We start from the raw sequence: 23,736 nt of genomic DNA, 5'->3' as shown, positions 1-23,736 counted from the left end.
GTCTCTGCAGCGACGAAGCTTTGAAGGCAGTGGTCAGACGGGAATTAATCTCGATACAGGCCCACAGAGAAAAGGTGGAACGGGCTGAGAGGGATAGGTTAGAACATAGAACATTACAGCGCAGTACGGGCCCTTCGGCCCTCGATGTTGCGCCGACCTGTGAAACCATCTGAAGCCTATCTGACCTACACTATTCCATTTTCATCCATGTGTCTATCCAGTGACCACTTAAATGCCCTTAAAGTTGGCGAGTCTACTACTGTTGCAGGCAGGGCGTTCCATACCCCTACTACTCTCTGAGTAAAGAAACTGCCTCTGACATCTGTCCTATATCTACCACCCCTCAATTTAAAGCTATGTTCCCTCGTGTTGGTCATCACCATCCGAGGAAAAAGACTCTCTCTGTCCACCCTATCTAACCCTCTGACTATCTTATATGTCTCTATTAAGTCACCTCTCAGCCTTCTCCTCTCTAATGAAAACAACCTCAAGTCCCTGAGCCTTTCCTCATAAGACCTTCCCTCCATACCAGGCAACATCCTAGTAAATCTCCTCTGAACCCTTTCCAAAGCTTCCACATCCTTCCTATAATGTGGTGACCAGAACTGCACGCAGTACTCCAGGAGCGGCCGCACCAGAGTTATGTACAGCTGCAGCATGACCTTGTGGCTCCGAAACTCAATCCCCCTACTGATAAAGGCTAGCACACCATATGCCATAGGTTAGTGGAGGAGAGACTCCAGGTGGACAGGAGATACTCGGAGGCCTCGGACGTGGGGCTACTGAGGGAGCGGCGGAGGTTACAGGCGGAGTTTGGGCTGTTGACTACAGGGAAAGAGGTGGAACAGCTGAGGAAGGCAAGGGGGCGATTTATGAGTATGGGGAAAAGGCAAGCAGAATGTTAGCGCAGCAGCTCAGAAAAAGGGAGGTGGCCAGGGAGATGGGGGGAGTAAAGAGTAGAGGTGGGAATACGGTCCTGGACCCAGTGGGGGTGAATGAGGTGTTTAAGGACTTCTACAGTAAATTATGAGTCGGAACCCCCGGCTGGGGTGGAGGCGATGAGGCAGTTTTTGGATCAGTTGAAGTTTCCGAGTGTAGATGAGGACCTGGTGGAAGGGCTGGGAGCCCCGATTGAGGTTGAGGAAATAATCGAGGGGCTGGAGGACATGCAGTCGGGCAAGGCCCCAGGGACTGATGGCTACCTGGTGGAATTCTATAAGAAGTTCTCCGAGATATTGAGCCCACTGCTGGTGAGGACATTCAATGAAGCAAGAGAGAAGGGAGTCCTCCCCACAGCAATGTTGCAGGCCTTGATTTCATTGATCCTGAAACAGGAGAAGGATCTGGAGCAATGCGGGTCATACAGGCTAATTTCTCTACTGAATGTGGATGCCAAACTGCTGGCTAAGATACTACCACAAGGATAGAGGATTGTGTCCCGGGTGTAATAGGGGAAGACCAGACAGGATTTGTAAAGGGCAGGCAACTCGAGGCCAATGTTCAAAGGCTTTTAAATGTTATTATGATGCCCTCAGAAGGGGTGGAGGTGGAGGTGGTGGTAGCGATGGATGCGAGAAGACTTTTGATCGGGTGGAGTGGAATTATCTGTGGGAGGCGCCGGGAAGGTTTGGGTTTGGTGAGAGCTTCATTGACTGGGTGCGGTTTCTCTATCAGACACCAGTAGCGAGTGTGCGTACGAACCGGCTGAGGTTGGGGTACTTTAAATAACACCAAGGGACAAGGCAAGGGTGCCCCCTCTCCACGTTACTGTTTGCTCTGGCCATAGAGCCATTGGCAATGGTGGTGGTGGTGGTGGTTGGGGGGAGGGGGGGGGGGGTTTGAGGTAGCACTGCGTCTTGCTTTACACAGATGACCTGCTCTTGTATATTTCAGAACTGTTGGGAGGGATTGGGGGAAGTAATGCGAATCCTGGGGGAATTTGGCAATTTTTTGGGGTATAAATTGAACATGGGGAAAAGTAATATGTTTGCAATTCAGGCAAGAGGGCAGGATAAGAGACTGGGAGAGCTGCCGCTTAGAATGGTAGGAAAGAGCTTTCGGTATCTGGGAATCCAGGTGGCCTGGGAATGGGACGCACTGCACAAGTTAAACCTATCCCGGCTCATAGAACAAATGAAAGAGGACTTTAAGAGATGCGACATGCTCCCGCTATCACTGGCGGGGAGGTTACAGACCATGAAAATGACGGTCCTCCCCAGATTTCTGTTTGTCTTTCAGTGCCTCCCCATCGTCATCCCAAGGGCCTTTTTCAAGCGGGTGAATAAGGTTATTTCGGGCTTTGTGTGGGCAGGTAAAACCCCGTGAGTGAAGAAAGTGTTGCTGGAGCATAGTTGGGGGTAGGGTAGGTTGGCGCTGCTGAACCTCTGCAATTACCACTGGGTGGCTAATGTAGCCATGATTAGAAAGTGGGTAGTGGGGGAGGAGTCTGTGTGGAAGCGGATGGAGGTGGCATGTAAAGACACCAGTTTGGGAGCACTGATAACGGCACCTCTTCCGTTCTCGCCGGCCCGATACCCCACAAGTCCGGTGGTGGCGGCTCTGAGAATCTGGGGGCAGTGGAGGGAGCATTGATTTGGACCCCGATTTATAATAATCAGCAATTTGTACCGGGTAGGCTGGATGATGGATTCCAGAGACGGCAAAGGGCAGGAATTAGAAGGATGGGAGATCTATGTATAGATCTCCCATCCCTGCCTTGTAGGATAAACTTGAATATCTAGCAGTGAACGGGTATAGGTATTTGCAGGTGCGAGACTTCTTGAGAAAGCAGGTTTCATGCCTTTCCGCTGCTGCTGCCATTGGGGATACAGGACAGAGTTGTCTCCAGTACATGGGTGGGAGAGGGGAAGGTATCAGATATTTACCAGGAGCTTTGGGAGGTGGAGGAAACCCTGGTGGAGGAGCTTAAGGGCAAGTGGGAGGACGAGCTAGGAGGAGAGATACAGGTGGATCTAAGCAAGGTTAATACATACTCATCATGTGCCAGGCTTAGTCTGATACAATTCAAGGTAGTCCACCGAGCACACATGACTGTGGCCCCAATGAGCAGGTTTTTCGGGGTAGAGAACAGGTTTTAGAAGAACAGTACAGCACAGAACAGGCCCCTCAGCCCTCGATGTTGTGCCGAGCAATGATCACCCTACTCAAACGCACGTATCCACCCTACACCCGCAACCCAACAACTCCCCCTTAACCCTACCCTTTAGGACACTACGGGCAATTTAGCATGGCCAATCCACCTAACCCGCACATCTTTGGACTGTGGGAGGAAACCGGAGCACCCGGAGGAAACCCACGCACACACTGGGAGGACGTGCAGACTCCGCACAGACAGTGACCCAGCCGGGAACCGAACCTGGGACCCTGGAGCTGTGAAGCATTGATGCTAACCGCTATGCTACCATGCTGCCCATGAGGTGCGTGGAAAGTCCAAAACACAGATGGTGCCGAGTCCGGAGATAGCGATCTTTGGAGTGTCGGAAGAGCCGGGAGTGCAGGGAGCGAAAGAGGCTGACGTCTTGGCCTTTGCCTCCCTTGTAGCCTGGAGACGGATCTTATTAATGTGGAGGGACCCGAAGCCCCTGAGGGTCAAGACCTGGGTTAGTGACATAGCTGGGTTTCTCAGTCTCGAGAAAATAAAGTTCGCCTTAAGAGGGCCAATGCTCAGGTTCACCCGGAGGTGGCAGCCGTTCGTCGACTTTCTCGGGGAAAATTAAAATGTCAGCAGGAGCAGAATTCCAAACGGGTGGGGGGGGGGAGAAAGAGGGCTGGATTGTTGTTTCATGGGTGGAGTGTGTGAAGATTGGGATGGGGGGGGGATATCTTTATTGTACCAGGTTTATGTTACTGTTATTATTATTATAAATACTTGCAAATACCCGAATAAAAATATTTTTTTAAAAAATGGAATAATGTGATGTCTACCTGTACTCTGGCACTACTATATTCTTCCCTAATGAATTTTGATATACGAATGTTAATGCCTTTGCTAACTGTTTCTCATCTGAGTGTATGGTGCAGTCCATGCAAATTATATGTATAATTTTCCAATTATCTATCTCCATCCTCAATCAAATATCTTGATGTCCTCTTTGATTCTTGTGTTCCGTTGTTCACCTCTGGTTAAAAGTTGCAGCAAATTAACTATGCTTTATTTTTGCTATTTAACTGTGATTACTGAGAGTTGGCTTGTGCATCCCTTAGTGGCCCTATTTCTAATGTAATTTTCATTATGTTGTTTGTATCTTTAGAATATTTTACAATACTTTATTCTTTAATTTATCCTAATTCTGCTCCAATTTCTTATGTATGAGGAACGGTTGAGGACTCTGGGTCTGTACTCGTTGGAGTTTAGAAGGATGAGGAGGGATCTTATTGAAACTTACAGGATACTGCGAGGCATAGATAGAGTGGATGTGGAGAGGATGTTTCCACTTGTTGGAAAATCTAGAACCAGAGGACACCATCTCAGACTAAAGGGTCAATCCTTTAAAACAGAGATGAGGAGGAATGGCTTCAGCCAGAGAGTGGTGAATCTGTGGAACTCTGCTGCAGAAGGCTGTGGAGGCCAAATCACTGAGTGTCTCTAAGACAGAGATAGATAGGTTCTTGATTAATAAGGGGATCAGGGGTTATGGGGAGAAGGCAGAAGAATGGGGTTGATAAAATATCAGCCATGATTGAATGGCGGAGCACAGCCGATGGGCCGAGCGGTTTAATTCTGTTCCTATGTCTTATGGTCTTTACTATCTTTATATTCAATAATTTCCTGTGATTCCTGTTTGTCATCTTAATTTGAACTTGGCTAACCCCTTTATATTCCCTGATCTAAGGTACTTTTCTTTGAATTCAATTTCATCCATACCTATTCATCCATGTTTCATTATTACCTAGTTTCCTCTTGGTTTTTATTTTAGTGAAATGTTTCTTGAATGCTGAACATCTCCCACTGCTGTTCAACATCTTTGTCAATATTTACTTCCTAGTTCCATCTCCATCCCCTCCATCTTTTGTTATTTTGGGCATTGATGAAGTTGACCTCAGCTGATCTATATTGAGATAAAGATTCTAAAGATATAAATATTGCATACTAAAATCTGCTGCAAGTGATGAGAATGACAGCTGCCAGTGGTTAGCGAAGGCCTGGAACAGTGTAAACCTTAGTCTCATTGGGAGTTCAGATTTTAAATGCAGTTGGACAGGAGGATTTTAAAATCTGCAATCAGTAGTTTTGCAAAGTGTGTAAGTAAAGTTTTATAGTAGTGGGAATTCATGGTCGCACTACTTTTAACTTGAATGTAGATAGCACCATAAATGCATGTTGGCAGTTTTAGATCCACAGTGTCGGAGGCTGCATATTTGCACTGTTCATGGAAAATATGTCTGAGGCTCTGCCCAGGAAATAGTTGGCCATGCTTCTGCATCAGCGGGTAGAAAGTATTATTGATACTTTTTACAATGTGGCTACAAACCCACTATGCGTATGGCAGGGCGTACACTAAATTCTGGCTACAAAGCAAGGCCAGGCGGAATCTCTGGGGCTGGAGCATCCCTCCCGATGAACTGAATAAGTTCTATGCCCACTTTGAAAAGACAGTTAATATATCAGTGCCACCTGCCCCAACAGCCCTGGTCACAGCCTTACCCACTATTACCGCCTCAGAGGTAAGAGCTGCCTTCTTGAAAGTGAACCAGCGGAAAGCGGCGGGCCCCAATGGAGTCCCTGGGCGTTCACTCAGATTCTGCGCAGACCAACTGGCGAGTGTATTCGCAGACATCTTCATTACCTCACTTCTCCACTCCGAGGTCCCCAGCTCCTTCAAGAAGACCACATAATACCAGTACCAAAGAAGAACAAGGTAGTGTGCCTCAACAACTACCGACTGGTAGCCCTGACATCTTGTTATCATGAAATGCTTTGAGTGGCTAATCATGAGATGGATCAACGCCAGCCTTCCAGATGGTCACGATCCATTGCACTTCGCCTATCGCTGCAATCGGCCCACAGCAGATGCTATCTCCCTGGCCTACAATCAACACTCTAAAACACTTCGACAACAAGGACACCTATGTGAGACTGCTGTTCATAGACCACAGCTCCGCCTTCAACACCATTATCTCGACAAGACTAATAACCAAACTCCACAATCTTGGACTTGACCCCTCCCTACACAACTGAATCCTTGACTTCCTTACCGTCAGGGTAGGTAACAGCACCTCTCCAGCATAGTCCCCAACTCCGGGGCCCCGCAAGAATGTATGCTCAGTCCACTACTGTACTCCCTATACACACACGACTGTGTGGCAAGATTTAACTCCAATTCCATCTATAAGTTTGTGGATGATACGACTGGTGGGCCGTATCTCAAACAATGACCAATCAGACTACCGAAAACGATCTCCCTAAATGTCAGCAAAACCAAGAAACTGATAATCAACTTCAGGAAGCATAGCACGACACACGCCCCCATCTACATCAATGCCTCTGAAGTGGAGATGGTTGATAGCTTTAAGTTCCTGGGAGTCACCAACACCAACAGTCTGTCCTGGCCCTCTCGCGTTGATGCAACATGCAAGAAAGCCCAACAACGTCTTTACTTCCTTTGGAAGCTAAAGAAATTTGGCATGTCGGCATAGACTCCCTCAAACTTCCACAGCTATGCCATAGAGAGCATCCTATCCGGCTGCATCATAGCTTTGTATGGCAACTGCTCGGCCCAAGATCGCAAGAAACTTACCCGTTTAGAGACTAGTCTACGCCCCCTTCCAAAGTGCACATCTCACATTTCCACATTGTATTCCATCTGCCACTGCTTTGTCTACTCTCCTAGCCTGTCCAAGTCCTTCTGCAGTCCCCCTGCTTCCTCAATACTACCTGTCAATCTACATATCTTTATCCTTCTGCAGTCCCCCTGCTTCCTCAATACTACCTGTCAATCTACATATCTTTATCATCTGCAAACTTAGCAACAGTGCCTTCCTCCTTCAAGATTGTTGATGTATATTGTGAAAAGTTGTAGTCCCAGCACCGACCCCCGAAGCACACCACTGCACCGGCTGCCATCCTGAAAAAGACCCCTTTATCCCTACTCTCTGACTTCTGCCAGTCAGCCAATTCTCTATCCATGCCAGAATCTTATCCTCAACACCATGGTATTTATCAGTCCCCTGTGCAGCACTTTGTCAAAAGCCTTCTGGAAATCTAAATTGAAATCTAAATCTAATGAAACTGTTCCATTGATGTAGAGAGTTGGCAGTGATGCCAGATGATGGTGGCCTTGGAACAGCTATGAAGCAGGGCACTATTCATTTTTTAAAAATGTTTATATTCAGGTTTGTTTTGTATAAAAAGAAAAAGATGAAAGTGAACGGACACTGAAACTATATGCATCAGTTACAATTCACATGTTTTACAAGTGCCCAGCTTTGACTTGGCCTCCTAACCCCAACTCCCCCTATCTCCCAAGTTCCCCCTCCCCTTCTTACTATCTGTGTGTCTTTGTTCATTGCTTGATCAAACCTGAATCTATTGGCGTAGCGTAGTGTTACATGTGTTGCCTTGTGTTAAGTTTCTCTTATTCCATTGTTCCTGTTCATTAAAAAATTTTGGTCTGGAGGGGGTGTCGTCGTCTCTTTCCCCTGCGCCGCCCCCCAAAACCCCTGTGTGGGGTATGGTTGGGTACTGTATCTCTGTTTTTCCCCCCACTCTGTCTTTACGTTTCTGTCTGTAGTTCTTCTGTGGATCCCCCCTCCCCCTGGCTTATTGGCTGCTGATTCTTGGAACAGGTTGGTGAAGGGCCTCCACATATTGTGGATACCCTCTTCCGACCCATGGATGAATTTTATTTTCTCTATTTGGAGAAATTCCAACATGTTGGGCAGCCAGTCCTCAGCTTTGGGTTTGGCAGGTGATTAGGGAGGCAAAGTCTAGGGCGTCAGCCTTCCTCCCCATAAAGAGTTCTGGCTGTTCGGATACCCCAAAGTCTGCCACTTTCGGGCATAGCTCCACCTTTATCCCCACACTCTTGGGCATTGCCTCGAACAAGGTTGTTCAGACGATAGGCCGAATGGCCTCCTTCTGTACTGTAGGGATTCTATGATTCTAGAAGTCTGGGAAGTGGTTGGCCGGGCTTCCTGGCACCGTTCACACTTGTCCTCCATATCCAGGAAGAGCCTATTGATTGGGGTTCTGGTTAACTGTGCTCTGTGCACCACTTCCGGCTGCATTAGGTGGCGGTGGAATTGACCCTGTGCAGTGCTTCGCTCCAGAGACCCCACCCAATTTCAAACCCTAGGTCTTCCTCCCATTTTTTGTCTTGTCTTGTCCAGTGGAGAGTGTGCCTGTCCGCCTTTCCTATTAGTCGCCCATTCAGGTCCCCACAGTTCTCGTCCATCCGTCTCTCTTCTCTCTCTTTCCCCCCCCCCCCCCCCTAATTGCACTTCCCGTCCGTCCGTCTCTCTTCTCTTTCTCTCTCCCCCCCCCCCCCCCCCCCAAATTGCACTAAGGACCCGGTTCAATCCCGGCCCCGGATCACTCTCTGTGTGGGGTTTGCACCTTCTCCCCGTGTCTGCGTGGGTTTCACCCCCACAACCCACAGATGTGCAGCGTAGGTCAATTGGCCACATTAAATTGCCCCTCAATTTGAAAAAACGAATTGGGTGCCCCTGAATTGGGGGGGGGGGGGGGATAATTGGGCACTTAAGAAAAGAAAAAAAATGTTTTTAAGTTCCTCTAGTGTTGTTGGTCTGTGTAGAAGTACAGGGCACTATTCAATAGAGTGATAGGTAGATGGATTACAAAAATCCATTACAAGTAGTAGGTAATTCTGGCTTTTGTTTTGTAAGTGTGACGGAATGTATGAATAGTTTGTGGCACCACTCATTCCAGGATGAAGGATATCATTGAACAGGCAAAAAAGCATCTGGAATGATAAAGAAAAGCAAACTAAATGTTAAAATAAGTTTTTGAAGTATTTAGCAGGATAAGTTGTATCTGTGTGCAGGGATACGGAATTGATGATTCAGATTGACCTTTCGTCATCAATCTGAAACTTTAACTCTGCTTCTCTCCACCAATGCTGCCTGACCTGAGTATATCCAGCATCTTTTTATTTCTGATTTATAGGACCTGTTTTCCCTTGGTCAAAAGTAAGTTTACATTAGAACTAATGACCCAAGTGGTAACCATGGTTCACCAATTTAAAATAGTCACTAAGGTGACATAGCGACTTACAAAGAACAAAGAAAATTACAGCACAAGAACAGGCCCTTCGGCCCTCCCAGCCTGCGCTGATCCAGATCCTTTATCTAAACCTGTTGCCTATTTTCCAAGGATCTACTTCCCTCTGTTCCCTGCCCATTCATATATCTGTCTAGATGCATCCTAAAAGATGCTATCGTGCCCGCCTCAACCACCTCCGCTGGCAAAGTGTTCCAGGCACACACCACCCTCTGCGTAAAAAAAAACTTTCCACGCACATCTCCCTTAAACTTTCCCCCTCTCACCTTGAAATCGCGACCCCTTGTAATTGGCATCCCCACTCTTGGAAAAAGCTTGTTGCTATCCACCCTGTCTATACTTCTCATAATTTTGTAGACCTCAATCTGGTCCCCCCTCAACTTCCATCTTTCCAACAAAAACAATCCTAATCTACTCAGCCTTTCTTCATAGCTAGCACCCTCCATACCAGGCAACATCCTGGTGAACCTCCTCTGCGCCCTCTCAAGCACCCACATCATTCTGGTAATGTGGTGACCAGAACTGCACACAGTATTCCAAATGTGGCTTAACCAAAGTCCTATACAACTGTAACATGACCTGCCGACTCTTGTACTCAATACCCCGTCCGATGATGGCAAGCGTGCTGTATGCCTTCTTGACCAATCTATCGACCTGCGTTGCCACCTTCACGGCTCAATGAACCTGAACTTCCAGACCCCTCTGTACATCAATTTTCCCCAGGACTCTTCCATTGACCGTATAGTCCGCTCTTGAATTGGGCCTTCCAAAATGCATCACCTCGCGTTTGCCTGGTTTGAACTCCATCTGCCATTTCTCTGCCCAACTCTCCAATTTATCTATATTTTGCTGTATTCTCTGACAGTCCCCTCGCTATCTACAACTCCACCAATCTTAGTATCATCTGTAAACTTGCCAATCAGACCACCTATACCTTCGTCCAGATCATTTTATGTATATCACAAACAACAGTGGTCTGAGCACGGATCCCTGTGGAACACCACTAGTCACCTTTCTCCATTTTGAGACATTCCCTTCCACCACTACTCTGTCTCCTGTTGCCCAACCAGTTCTTTATCCATCTAGCTAGTACACCCTGAACCCCATGCAACTTCACTTTTTCCATCAACCTGCCATGGGAAACTTTATCAACGCCTTACTAAAGTTCATATACATATATAGTTCACTCAAAGAATTCTATCAGGTTTGTAAGACATGAACCTTCCCTGCACAAAACCATGCTGTATCACTGATAAATCTATTTTCTTCCAAATGTGAATAGATCCTATCCCTCAGTATCTTCTCCAACAGTTTGCCTACCACTGACGTCAAGCTCACAGGTCTATAATTCCCTGGATTATCCCTGCTACCTTTCTTATACAAAGGGACAACATTAGCAATTCTCCAGGACCTCACCGGTGCTCAAGGATGCTGCAAAGATATCTGTTAAGGCCCCAGCTGTTTCGTCCCTCGTTTCCCTCAGTAACCTGGGATAGATCCCACCTGGACCTGGGGACTTGTCCACCTTAATGCATTTTAGAATACCCAAAACTTCCCCCTTCCTTATGCCAACTTGACCTAGAGTATTTAAACATCCATCCCTGACCTCAACATCTGTCATGTCCCTCTCCTTGGTGAATACCGATGCAAAGTACTCATTAAGAATTTCACCCATTTCAGGGGCAGCACGGTGGCACAGTGGTTAGCATTGCTGCCTACGGCGCTGAGGACCCGGGTTCGAATCCCGGCCCTGGGTCACCGTCCGTGTGGAGTTTGCACATTCTCCCCATGTCTGCGAGGGTTTCACCCCCACAACCCAAAGATGTGCAGGATAGGTAGATTGGCCATTCTAAATTGCCCCTTAATTGGAAAAAATAATTGGGTACCCTAAAATTAAAAAAAAAAAAGAATCTCACCCATTTCCTCTGACTCCACGCATAAATTCCCTCTTTTGTCTTTGAGTGAGTCAATCCTTTCTCTAGTTACTCTCTCGCTCCTTATATATGAATAAAAGGCTTTGGGATTTTCCTTAACCCTGTTAGCCAAAGATATTTCATGACCCCTTTTAGCCCTCTTTATTGCGCATTTGAGATTTGACCTACTTTCCCGATATTCCTCCAAAGTTTCATCAGTTTTAAGTCGCCAAGATCTTATGTATGCTTCCTTTTTCATAGCTCGTCTCACAATTCCACCCGTTATCCATGGTTCCCTAATCTTGTCATTTCTATCCCTCATTTTCACAGGGACATGTCTGTCCTGCACTCTAATCAACCTTTCCTTAAAAGACTCCCACATTTCAAATGTGGATTTACCCTTAAACAGCTGCTCCCAATCCACATTCCCTAGCTGGTGCCGAATTTTGTTATACTTGGCCTTTCCCCAATTTAGCACTCTTCCTTTAGGACCACTCTCGTCTTTGTCCATGAGTATTCTAAAACTTATGGAACTGTGATTGCTATTCTCAAAGTAATCACCGACTGAAACTTCAACCAACTGGCCGGGATCATTCCCCAATACCAGGTCCAGTATGGCCCCTTCCCGAGTTGGACTATTTACATACTGCTCTAAAAAAAACTCTCCTGGATGCTCTTTACAAATTCTGCTCCATCTACGCCTCCAACACTACATGAGTCCCATTCAATGTTGGGGAAGTTAAAATCTCCCATCACAATCACCCTATTGCTCCTACATTTTTCTATAATCTGTCTATATATTTGTACCTCTATTTCACGCATGCTTTTGGGAGGCCTGTAGTAAAGTCCCAACAATATTACTGCACCCTTCCTATTTCTTAGCTCTACCCTTATTGCCTCAGTGCTCGAATCCTCGAGTGCCCTCCTTAATCACAGCTGCGATATCATCTCTGACCAGTAATGCAACTCCTCCCCCCTTTTACCTCCCTCTCTATCCCTCCTGAAACATCAATACCCTGGGATATTTAGTTGCCAATCTTGCCCTTCCCTCAACGAAGTCTCAGTAAATCCAATAACATCATGTTCCCAGGTACTAATCCAAGCCCTAAATTCATCTGCCTTACCTGCTACACTTCTCGCATTAAAACAAATGCACCTCAGACCACCTGTCCCTTTGCATTCATCATCTCTTCCCTATCTACTCTTCCCCTTAGTCACAATGACTTTATTATCAAGTACCTTACTGGCTTTAGTTGCTGTCTCTTTACTCACCTCTAACTTCCTAATCTGGTTCCCATCCCCCTGCCACATTAGTTTTAAACCTCCCCAACAGTGTTAGCAAATGCACCCCCGAGGACATTGGTTCCGGTCTTGCCCAGGTGTAGACCATCCGATTTGTAATGGTCCCACCGCCCCCAGAACCGGTTCCAATGTCCCCAAATTCTGAACCCCTCCCTCCTGCACCATCTCTCAAGCCATGTATTCATTCTGACTATTCTTAAATTTCTACTCTGCCTGTCTCGTGGCACTGGTAGCAATCCTGAGATTACTACCTTTTGAGGTCCTACTTTTTAACTTATCTCCTAACTCCCTAAATTCTGATTGTTGGACCTCATCCTGTTTTCTACCGATATCGTTGGTGCCTATATGCACCATGACAACTGGCTGTTCACCCTCCCCCTTCAGTACGTCCTGCAGCCGATCTGAGACATTGACCCGTGCACCCGGGAGGCAACATACCATTCGGGAGTCTCGTTTTCGACCAGAGAAACACCTGTCTACTCCCCTTACGATTGAATCCCCTATGACTATAGCCCTGCCAGTCTTTTTCCCGCCCTTCTGTGCAGCAGAGCCAGCCATGGTGCCATGAACCTGGCTACTACTGCCTTCCCCTGATGAGTCATCTCCCCCAATAGTATCCAAAACTGTATACCTGTTTTGGAGGGAGATGACCGCAGGGGATACCTGCACTGCTGGAGCACTTTCCTTACCAGCCAATCAGGTCACTGCTTTGCTGTGATGTCACTCTTCAAATTTATCCCCAAGGACCCTGTGGCCGCTGTTTAAGCAGCGAAGCAGCTAGTTTAAATACTCACCGCTCGAGTCTGTCCACTCCAACAGCTGAATTCCCGCCGAAAAGACTCTAATCCACTAAGCAGCTAGTTTAAATACTCACCGCTCGACTCTAGCTCCGCCCACTGCAACAGCTGAATTCCAGCCAAAAAGACTCTAATCCACTAAGCAGCTAGTTTAAATACTCACCGCTCGACACTGTAGCTCTGCCCATGGAGAGGTTGGACATTTATTTGGTGAGCATGTTATTGGAGCACGAGAGCCATTGCCGCTCCTTTTGGAGTTGTCAGAGATCATTCAAAGGAAAATTCGGCCAAATATTTAAAGCACAAACAAAGCACAAACAATACCAATCTATGAAAAGAGAGAAAAAAGGCACAATGCAGTTGTTTTAGATTCTGCAACAAATAACCCCATTCCGGATTGTGAATTTCTGTATTTCTCATTTTATTTAAACCTTCATATGTTCCCACGATTGTTTGTGAAGCAATGTTTCTTATTTGACCACTTTTATATTGACGTTGAATGTATGTGATGTCGACAAAGTAGGAAAATTCACTCTGGTGTGTCATGCCGAAATAGTGCAGTGTATGCATGGATGTACCCATGTTATTTCCAGAGCAAATGCTTGTTTTTTGGAAATATCTGTATGTACAGAATTCGGATCACCGGCTAGGGAGCGTGCTGTTTTTGTTATTTACTGGTTTAATCATTTTTGTTTCCTACAGAGCCAAGACCATTAAGAATACTGTAACTGTTAATGTTGAGCTCACAGCAGAACAGTGGAAGAAGAAATATGAAAAAGAGAAGGAGAGAAACAAGACCTTGAGAAATACTGTACAGTGGCTTGAAAATGAACTCAATAGGTGGAGGAAAGGTATGTAAATGTTCATCATTAAATCTGTGCCACACTGCAAGTTATAGCTTCAAAGATTAGACATGGAAAAATTATTTAACTTTCCAACCAATTGCTTTATTATATTACGTATGTTAGAAATCTTGACTAGAGAGAATTTATGTACAGTTCATTCTCATTTGCAACATTAGTCTATTTTAATTTCAGGAGCTGCTATGCTTGCATAATACAAAACTAAACATTTTGGGTTTGCTTTGAATTAACCAACTTTTATTGAGTGGGACCATATATTTGAGAAAAACCCTGATCTTCAGCTATTATAAAGACACTGATTATTTAGAATTAATACAAAATGCAGGGTGAGAAAACTATATCAGCTGTCAAGCTTGCCCCATTCAGCAAATTTTCATAACCCCACACATGATCGTCCTACCCCCTGGCAGAGACAAAAATCTTGTGCCCTACTCAGGAAAAAAATGATCTGATTTCCTAAGATAGTCGAGCACGCTCTTGATGAATGTGGTTGCCTATTACTATCGAAGCAAATTAGCGCTTGCCTCCTATCATTGGCAAAGATCCTCCTCCCAGAAACTTGCTAACTCTCCCTTTAAATGAGTGCAGTGACCCCACACTTTCAAAATGTTCCTTAAACGTATTCAGAAGTCATTGACTCTGCAAAAATAAATAACGTCCTAATTGTTGCAATATGTTTCCAGTGCTAATTTGCATATCAATTTGAAAGTGGTTATCTAAATTTGTATTCTAGATATTTAAGTTTGTAAACCAATCATTTTGTTACATGAGGTTTTGGGTAAATTTAAAAACAAATTTAAATTTAACCACGATTATTTGCTTTTATATCTTCAATAAATTCTTTCCAACAGGTGAATCTGTACCTGTAGAAGAACAGTATGACAAAGAGAAGCATAAGGAAGCACTTGAGATCGTTCTCACCAATGACAAAATAGAGGAAACCCCTACTGTTAAACTCACTGATGGAGAGAAATTAAAGATGGATTCAGAAATTTCAAAACTATATAAACAGCTTGATGATAAGGTAGGCAAATCCTCGGTCCCTAATTTTTCCACAATGCTTTCTTTACATGATCGGTAGAAATGTTCTTTTTTTGGTATCTTTTTTTTGGCTGTTGAAAACATATTAGTTATGCAGTAATGGATTGTTCCTTTTTGACTCCCAAACTCCAAAAATAATTCTTGCATTAGTGAAGTGGTGGCCTATTGCAGTTAAATAAATGTAACAGTTATACTAGAAATATTATAAATCTGCCATTTTAAATTGAAGGGACTAACTCAAATGGGATATTCCTCAAATCCATTCCAACAGTAACTTGTTTAAGGAAACCAATGTTTTAAGCAGTGTTAACGGTGAATAATTTTGAAATGAAGTGTTACATCCTGAGTGAAAGAAAATGAAATTTCATTTTGGATATGGAGTTAGTTGTAGGAGAGGAAATATCCTCTCTTAATGTTTTTAAGATAGTGTGAACGACTTGCTTCATGTGGATGTAATCAGGTTAACCTGGGTTAATTACGTGAAATCAAAATCTACTCCAGTAGATAAGTTTTCCTCAAAATACCAGATATATGACATATAAATTCAAGGTTAAAGTCCAACAGGTTTGTTTCAAATCACTAGCTTTCGGAGCACTGCTCCTTCCTTGGGTGAATGAAAAGGTAGGTTCCAGAAACATACATATATATATATATATATATATATATATATATATATATATATATATATATATATATATATATATATATATTATATATAAAGGCCAAAGAATCTATTTCTTGCAGCCAAAGTTTATCATTCAATTTTGTTACAAAACAAGTGTATTTGCATGTATCTTAAATACAATTTAAGGAATCACTTTTCCATTTCATAGATCATACTTGAACAAAATTTGTTCTTTGCTGGCAGTGGGAAGACAAAGTATTTCCAAATTAAACTGCACCAGTGAAGCCTTGCACAAATAATTCTTTTGGTAATGTTGGTACTGTTGATGAATCACTAACTGCAGAATGCTTGAATTGGTTGCAGGATGAGGAGATCAATCAGCAGAGCCAACTGGTGGAAAAACTGAAACAGCAGATGTTGGACCAGGAAGAAGTAAGCTTGATCAAACTTGTCGACATAATTATGTTCACGTTAGGGCAGCACAGTGGTGCAGTGGTTAGCACTGCTGCCTCACGGTGCCGAGGTCCCAGATTTGATCCCTGCTCTGGGGCACTGTGGAATTTGCACATTTTCCCCGTGTTTGCGTGGGTTTCGCCCCCACAACCCAAAGATGTGCAGGGTAGATGGATTGGCCCCGATAAATTGCCCCTTAATTGGAAAAAATGAATTGGGTACTCTAAATTTATTTTGAAAAATAATTGTGTTTATGTTGTTTTATTTGAGAGGCGTTGATCTACTTCAGGCGATAGCTGACAACATCCAGGGAGCCATTGACCGCCCACTCAAGTGGTGTTTTTTATTATTGTCCCCTTTATGTACTCTTCTAAGCAGAAATCATTGGGTGTAGCTAGCCACCCTGACTGACTTTCCATTTTTTTTTCTGCTTTCTAGCTCTGTATTAAGACAGTTTATGCTGCTGGTGTTTCAACTATGACACTGACTAACTATGAATAGATCACAGATCCTACCAGAGGACTTCCTTATTTCTATGGCATTAATCCAACATTGGATGATGTGTTTACGCATTAAAACAGATTTTAAACTTCACTGATTAACTTTTTGTTAAAAATAATTTTTATTCAAATTTTCACAAGATATCAATAACAAAAAAATCAAGACAAGAAAGAACAACCCCCCCCCCATGTATACAAAAAGGGAAAAAAATTAACGCCCGTCATTAGCAATGAACAAATATACATGTCCCTTCAGCCCAGAACAAAGAAAACACCCCCCCCCCCAACCAGGTTGCTGCTGGCCTTTTTCTACCGTTCTGCCAGGAAATCTAGGAATGGTTGCCACCTCTTGAAGAACCCCTGCACTGACCCACTTAGGACAAATTTCACCCTCTCCAATTTAATAAACCCCGCCATATCGTTGATCCAGACCTCCACGCTTGGGGGCCTCGTATCCTTCCACTGAAGAGGAATCCTCCGCCGGGCTACTAGGGACGCAAAGGCCAGAATGCCGGCCTCTTTCGCCTCCTGCACTCCCGGCTCCTCTGCAACTCCAAATATTGCGAGCCCCTGCCCGGTTTGACCCTGGATCCTACCACCCTCGACACCGTCCTTGCTACGCCCTTCCAAAATTCCCCCAGCGCTGGGCATGCCCAGAACAGATGGGCATGGTTTGCTGGGCTCCCTGAGCACCTAATACACCTGTCCTCGTTCCCAAAAAAACGGCTCATCCTTGTCCCGATCATGTGAGCCCTATGCAGCACCTTAAACTGTATGAGGCTAAGCCTCGCACAAGAAGAGGAGGAGTTCACCCTTCCTAGGGTGTCTGCCCACGTCCCCTCCTCAATCTCCTCACCCAGCCCCTCCTCCCATTTACCCTTCTCCTCCACCGAGGCCTCGTCTACCTCCTGCATCACTTGGTACGTTGCCGAGATCCTCCCCTCTCCAACCCACACCCCCGAGAGCACCCTGTCCTGGACCCCACGTGGCGGCAACAGAGGGAACTCCGCCACCTGCCGCCTGAAAAACGCCCTTACCTGCATGTACCTAAAGGTGTTCCCCGGGGGGAGCCCAAGCTTCCCTTCCAGCTCACCCAGGCTCGCAAACTTCCCGTCTACGAACAGGTCCCTCAACCTCCTAACACCTGCCCTGTGCCAACTCAGGAACCCGCCATCAATTCTCCCCGGGACAAACCGGTGGTTCCCCCGTATCGGGGACCACATCGAGGCCTCCACCTCCCCCCGTGCCGTCTCCATTGTCCCCAAATTTTGAGGGTAGCCGCCACCACCGGGCTCGTGGTATACCTCATTGGAGGGAGCGGCAGCGGCGCCGTTACCAGCGCCTCCAGGCTCGTGCCCACACAGGATGCCTTCTCCATCCTCTTCCATGCTGCCCCTTCCCTGTCCATCACCCACTTGCGCACCATCGCTGCGTTGGCAGCCCAATAATACCCACATATGTTGGGCAGCGCTAGCCCCCCCCCCCCCCCCCAATCCCTGCCCCACTCCAGGAACACCCTTCTCACCCTCTGGGTCCCGTGCGCCCATATAAACCCCGGGATGCTCCTGATAACCCGCCTGAAAAAGGCCTGGGGGATAAGGATGGGGAGGCACTGGAACAGGAACAGAAATCTCAGGAGCACCGTCATCTTGACTGATTGCACCCTACCCGCCAGAGACAGCGGCAGCATGTCCCACCTCTTAAACTCCTCCTCCATTTGCTCCACCAGCCTCATGAGGTTAAGCTTATGCAAGGCCCCCCAGCTCCTGGCCACCTGGACCCCCAAGTACCTGAAGCTCCTCTCTGCCCTTTTTAGTGGGAGCCTACCAATCCCCCCCCCCCCCCCCCCCCCCCCCTTCTGGTCCCCCGGGTGTACAATGAACAGCTCCCCAAGTTGAGCTTGTACCCTGAGAAATCCCCAAATTCCCTGAGAATCCTCATCACCTCTGGCATTCCCCCCACCGGGTCCGCCACATTCAACAATAGGTCATCCGCATAGAGCGACACTCTGTGCTCCTCCCCACCTTGCACCAGCCCCCTCCAGTTCCTCGACTCCCTCAGCGCCATGGCCAGGGGGTTCAATTGCTAGCGCAAAAAGCAGGGGGGACAAGGGACACCCCTGCCTCGTCCCTCGGTATAACCGAAAATACTCCGACCACCACCTATTCGTGTCCACGCTCGCCATCGGGCCTCATATAACAGCCTCATCCACCTGACAAACCCCTCCCCAAACCCGAACCCCTCTAACACCTCCCACAAGTAACCCCACTCAACCCTATCAAAAGCCTTCTCCGCGTCCAACGCCACCGCTATCTCCGCCTCCCCTTCTACCGCCGGTATCATTATAACATTCAAGAGCCTCCGTATGTTAGTGTTCAGCTGCCTCCCCCTCACAAACCCCGTTTGATCCTCGTGGATAACCTGCGGCACACAGTCCCCTATCCTCGTGGCCAAGATCTTCGCCAACAGCTTGGCATCTACATTTAAGAGTGAGATCGGCCTGCATGACCCACACTGCAGGGGATCCTTGTCCCGCTTAAGGATCAAGGAAATCAGCGCCCGAGACATTGTCGGAGGCAGAACCCCCCCCTTCTCTTGCCTCGTTGAAGGTCCTAACCAACAGGGGGCCCAACAGGTCTGCATACATCTTATAGAATTCGACAGGGAAACCATCCGGCCCCGGCGCCTACCCCGACTGCATGCTCCCTATCCCTTTGACCAGCTCCTCCAGCTCAACCGGCGCCCCCAGTCCCTCCACCTGTCCCTCCTCCACCCTCTGGAATCTCAACTGGTTCAAGAAGCGCCCCATTCGCCCCCCCTCCGCTGGGGGTTTGGACCGATACAGTTCCTCATAAAAGTCCCTGAAGGCCCCATTAATGTCTACCCCCCTTCGCACCACATTCCCTCCCCTATCCTTAACTCCACCAATCTCCCTGGCCGCATCCCGCTTACGGAGCTGGTGCGTCAGCATCCTGCTCGCCGTCTCCCCATATTCGTACACCGCTCCCTGTGCCTTCCTCCACTGAGCTTCCGCCATTCTGGTGGTCAACAAGTCGAACTCAGCCTGGAGACTACGCCGCTCCCTCAGCAATCCCTCCTCTGGAGCCTCCGCGTATCTCCTGTCCACCCTCACTATCTCCCCCACCAGTCTCTCCCTCTCTCTCTGCTCTCTCCTCTCCCTGTGGGCTCGAATGGAGATCAACTCACCCCTAACCACCGCCTTCAGCGCCTCCCGGACCTCCCCGTTGTCATTGGCCTCCAGGTACCTCTTGATACATCCTCGAACCCGCCAGCCCACCTCCTCGTCCGCCAGCAGCTCCACCTCCAAGCGCCAAAGCGGGCGCTGGTCCCTCGCTTCCCCCTGCTCGAGGTCCACCCAATACGGGGCATGGTCAGAAATGGCGATCGCCGAATACTCAGCACCCTACTCATAACAAAAAAATCAATCCGGGAATAGGCCTTATGCACATGGGAGAAGTATGAAAATTCCCTGGCCCTCGGCCTCGCAAACCTCCATGGATCCACCCCTCCCATCTGGTCCATAAACCCCTTCAACACCTTGGCCACCGCTGGCCTCCTCCCCGCCCTGGATCTGGATCGATCCAGTGCCGGGACCAGCACCGTATTAAAATCTCCCCCCCCCGCCTCCAAATCTGGAATCCGGCCCAACATGCACTGCATGAAACCCGCATCGTCCCAATTCGGGGCGTATACATCCCCCAGCAGCTTACCGCTTACCATCACATACCTCCTGCCGCTGTCTGCCACCGCATTTGACGCCTCGAACGACACCCTCTTCCCCACCAGGATCGCCAGCCCCCTGATTTTTTGCATCCAGCCCCGAATGAAACACCGGCCTACCCATCCCTTCCTCAATCTAACCTGAACCGCCACCTTCAGGTGCGTCTCCTGAAGCATGGCCACATCCACCTTCAGCCCCTTCAGGTGCACAAACACGCGGGCCTGTTTGACCAGCCCGTTCAGTCCCCTCACATTCCAGGTTATCAGCCGGATCAGGGGGCTACCTGCTCCCCTCCCCCGCCGACTAGCCATTACCCTTCCTCAGCCCGCCACTTGCCCGCGCCCCCCGCTCAGCCCGTTCCCCATGGCTGCAGACCCCCATCCCGACCCCCTCCACATACTCCAACTCATTCTTGGCCATTCCAGCAGCAACCAGGTAACCCCCCCCCCCCCCCCTCTCAAGCTAGGACCCCCCCTAGCTGCGTTGCTCCCTCCATTGTACTTCTGCAAGTCTGCTGACCCCGGCTGCTCCCGCCACTCCTCCGACCCCTCCCAGCGTGGGGCTTCCCCTCCTCCCCAGTGTCCACCAGCAGGCTTTCCTCCTCCCCCTCCTGCTCTCGAGCGGGAAAAAGCCCGTTCTTCCCAGCTCCAGCCCCGCCCCCTTCAACCCTTAGCACGGGAAAAAGCCCGCGCTTTCCACCTGCCTGACCCCACCTCCTCTACAGCAGCTCCCTTCACCGGCCCGGTCCAATCGCGGGGCCCCAACCCCCCTCCACACCATCAGCCCCCCACACTGCAGGTCTGCCCCCCTCCTCGAGCCCATCCAACAAACCCGAGCAGAAAACAGTGCCCCACCCGCCCTGAAAACAACATAGAACCAACATTAAACAGAGAACCCCCCCTCAAAATATAACAGTTACATGCAGACCCCCGCACTCAGCCCTCAGCTTGAGTCCAACTTCTTGGCCTGCACAAAGTCCCACGCCTCCTCCGGGGACTCGAAGTAAAAGTGCCGGTCCTTGTAGGTGACCCAGAAACGCGCCGGCTGTAGCATGCTGAACTTCACTCCCTTCCTGTGCAGCACCGCCTTTGTCCGATTGTACCCGGTCCTCTTCTTTGCCACTTCCGCACTCCAGTCCTGGTAGATCCGCACCACCGCATTCTCCCACCTGTTTCTCCGCTCCTTGGCCCACCTGAGCACACACTCCCGGTCAGCAAACTGGTGGAACCGCACCAGCACCGCCCGTGGCGGCTCATTCGGCTTGGGTCTTCTTGCCAATATTCGATGGGCCCCCTCCAGCTCCAGGGGCCCCTGAAAGGACCCAGCCCCAATCAGCGAATTTAACATGATGGCCACATAGGCCCCCATGTCTGACCCCTCCAGCCCTTCCGGAAGGCCCAGGATCTGCAGATGTTTCCGCCTCGACCGGATCTCCATCTCCTCGAACCTCTCCTGCCATTTTTTATGGAGCGCCTCGTGCATCTCCACCTTCACCGCGAGGCCTAAGGTCTCGTCCTCTCTTTTGGAGGCCTTTTGCCGGATCTCTCGGATCGCCACCCCCTGGGCCGTCTGGGTCTCCAGCAGCTTGTCAATTAAAGCCTTCAACGGCTCCAGCAGCTCCGCTTTAAGCTCCCTGAAGCAGCGCTGGAGAGTCTCCTGCGCCCACTGCCTCCTGGTCTCCGCCCGCCGCCATCTTGTGCTTCTTCCCTCGCTTCTGCTTTGGCGCTGCAACCACATTCTTACTCGCCCCACTCCTGGACCAGGCCATATACTGCCGGGGAAATGTTGCTGGCTCCTTCCCACGTCGGGAAATGTCGAAAATGTACCGCCGGGGGCCCTAAAAAGAGCCCAAAAGTCCGTTCCTGGCAGGAGCTGCCGAACATGCGACTTAGCTCCGCATAGCCGCAACCGGAAGTCCTTCACTGATTAACTTGAACAACAGTATTAAATGCATGATCAAGGCATTTCTTAATCTTTGGCAATAAAATGACTGAAATAGCATAGACATAATTGTCGCTTTTTTTATATGATAAGAAATGTATGACTTGTTATAATAGTGTGGGCAACATGGGGAAAAAAGTGCTTTCATCTATGTGGTGCTGATTTTGCATTTCTACGTAGCTTCTGGCATCCACCAGACGAGACCAAGACAATATGCAGTCTGAACTAAATCGCCTACAGGCTGAGAATGATGCCTCCAAAGAGGAAGTGAAGGAGGTGCTTCAAGCCTTGGAGGAACTTGCAGTTAACTATGACCAGAAATCGCAAGAAGTGGAGGACAAGACGAGGGAATTTGAGTTACTAAGCGATGAACTGGGTCAAAAGTCGGTAAGAAATTGCTCCAGGTCCAAGGCTCCCAAAATTGTACATCCTGTTAAAACATTATAGCTGGTAACTTTTGTGAGATGGTTTTGGTACTGTTTATGATTTAATGGTGAGATTTCTGTGCAAACTATTTTTAATAAAACTTGTAGGCTATTTGGTGTTTCTCTCCAAGAAGCCCCACCCCCCCTGCAAATTACATAAACTTGCACTCTTTTTGAGCCAAAGTAACATTTATTTGTTCCTGGTTTGAACCTAGTTTGTAGCCTAAATGGTTAGCTTATTTGTTCAAATTGTTGATTCACAAACTAAGATGATTGCTTTTAATTTTATTATTGTAGACTACATTATCATCCATTGATGCAGAGCTGCAAAAACTGAAGGAAATGACCAATCATCAGAAGAAACGAGTGACTGAGATGATGACATCATTATTAAAAGATCTTGCAGAAATTGGAATTGCAGTTGGCAACAATGATGTTAAGGTAATAAACAATCTTGAAAATGTTTTAAGATGTCTACCAACATCTTGAGTAGATATTTCTTAATCCTTTTTTCCACTCCTGCCTATAAGAATTTGAGACATTATTTTGCTGCTGTTTTGACACTAAGTGGAATTTTCTGCCTTGCAATGCGCAAATGAGAACCACTGTCAGGCAGAGAATAGGGTGCTGGCTAAAATAGAAGTCCACAGCCAATTTGGCTGTCATGCTGTGGTCCCTCACTGGTGACAATAACTAGGTTTGCGCGGTAGCATGCAAAACTTATAATTTGCATGCATTTAAATGTGATTAGTAGGTTGGACACTATGCTCCGCCCTTCCGCGATGCTCCTCTCAGGCGGATGGCGTTGGAGTGAATTACTATAAATATTCACGTATGTGAACTGGGCGCCATGGCTGTATCATCAAGGTTCAATC

The 23,736-nt window shown here is 47.6% G+C and overlaps 1 protein-coding gene across 3 annotated transcripts in view; it reads left to right on the top strand.

Moving 5' to 3' along the window:
* Positions 1 to 23,736, top strand: part of LOC119966490 (kinesin-1 heavy chain) — a 152,840-nt gene that overhangs the window by 83,949 nt on the left and 45,155 nt on the right. For all 3 annotated transcript variants that reach the window (XM_038798261.1, XM_038798262.1, XM_038798263.1), the window contains 5 exons: positions 13,974 to 14,122; positions 14,986 to 15,158; positions 16,164 to 16,232; positions 22,617 to 22,823; positions 23,159 to 23,302. In XM_038798261.1, coding sequence (XP_038654189.1) covers positions 13,974 to 14,122; positions 14,986 to 15,158; positions 16,164 to 16,232; positions 22,617 to 22,823; positions 23,159 to 23,302 — 742 coding nt within the window. The remainder of the gene's footprint in view (positions 1 to 13,973; positions 14,123 to 14,985; positions 15,159 to 16,163; positions 16,233 to 22,616; positions 22,824 to 23,158; positions 23,303 to 23,736) is intronic.

The sequence above is a fragment of the Scyliorhinus canicula genome, chromosome 5 (genome assembly GCF_902713615.1).
Source record: "Scyliorhinus canicula chromosome 5, sScyCan1.1, whole genome shotgun sequence".
NCBI lineage: Eukaryota > Metazoa > Chordata > Chondrichthyes > Carcharhiniformes > Scyliorhinidae > Scyliorhinus > Scyliorhinus canicula.
This window is presented reverse-complemented; position numbering and strand designations above follow the sequence as displayed.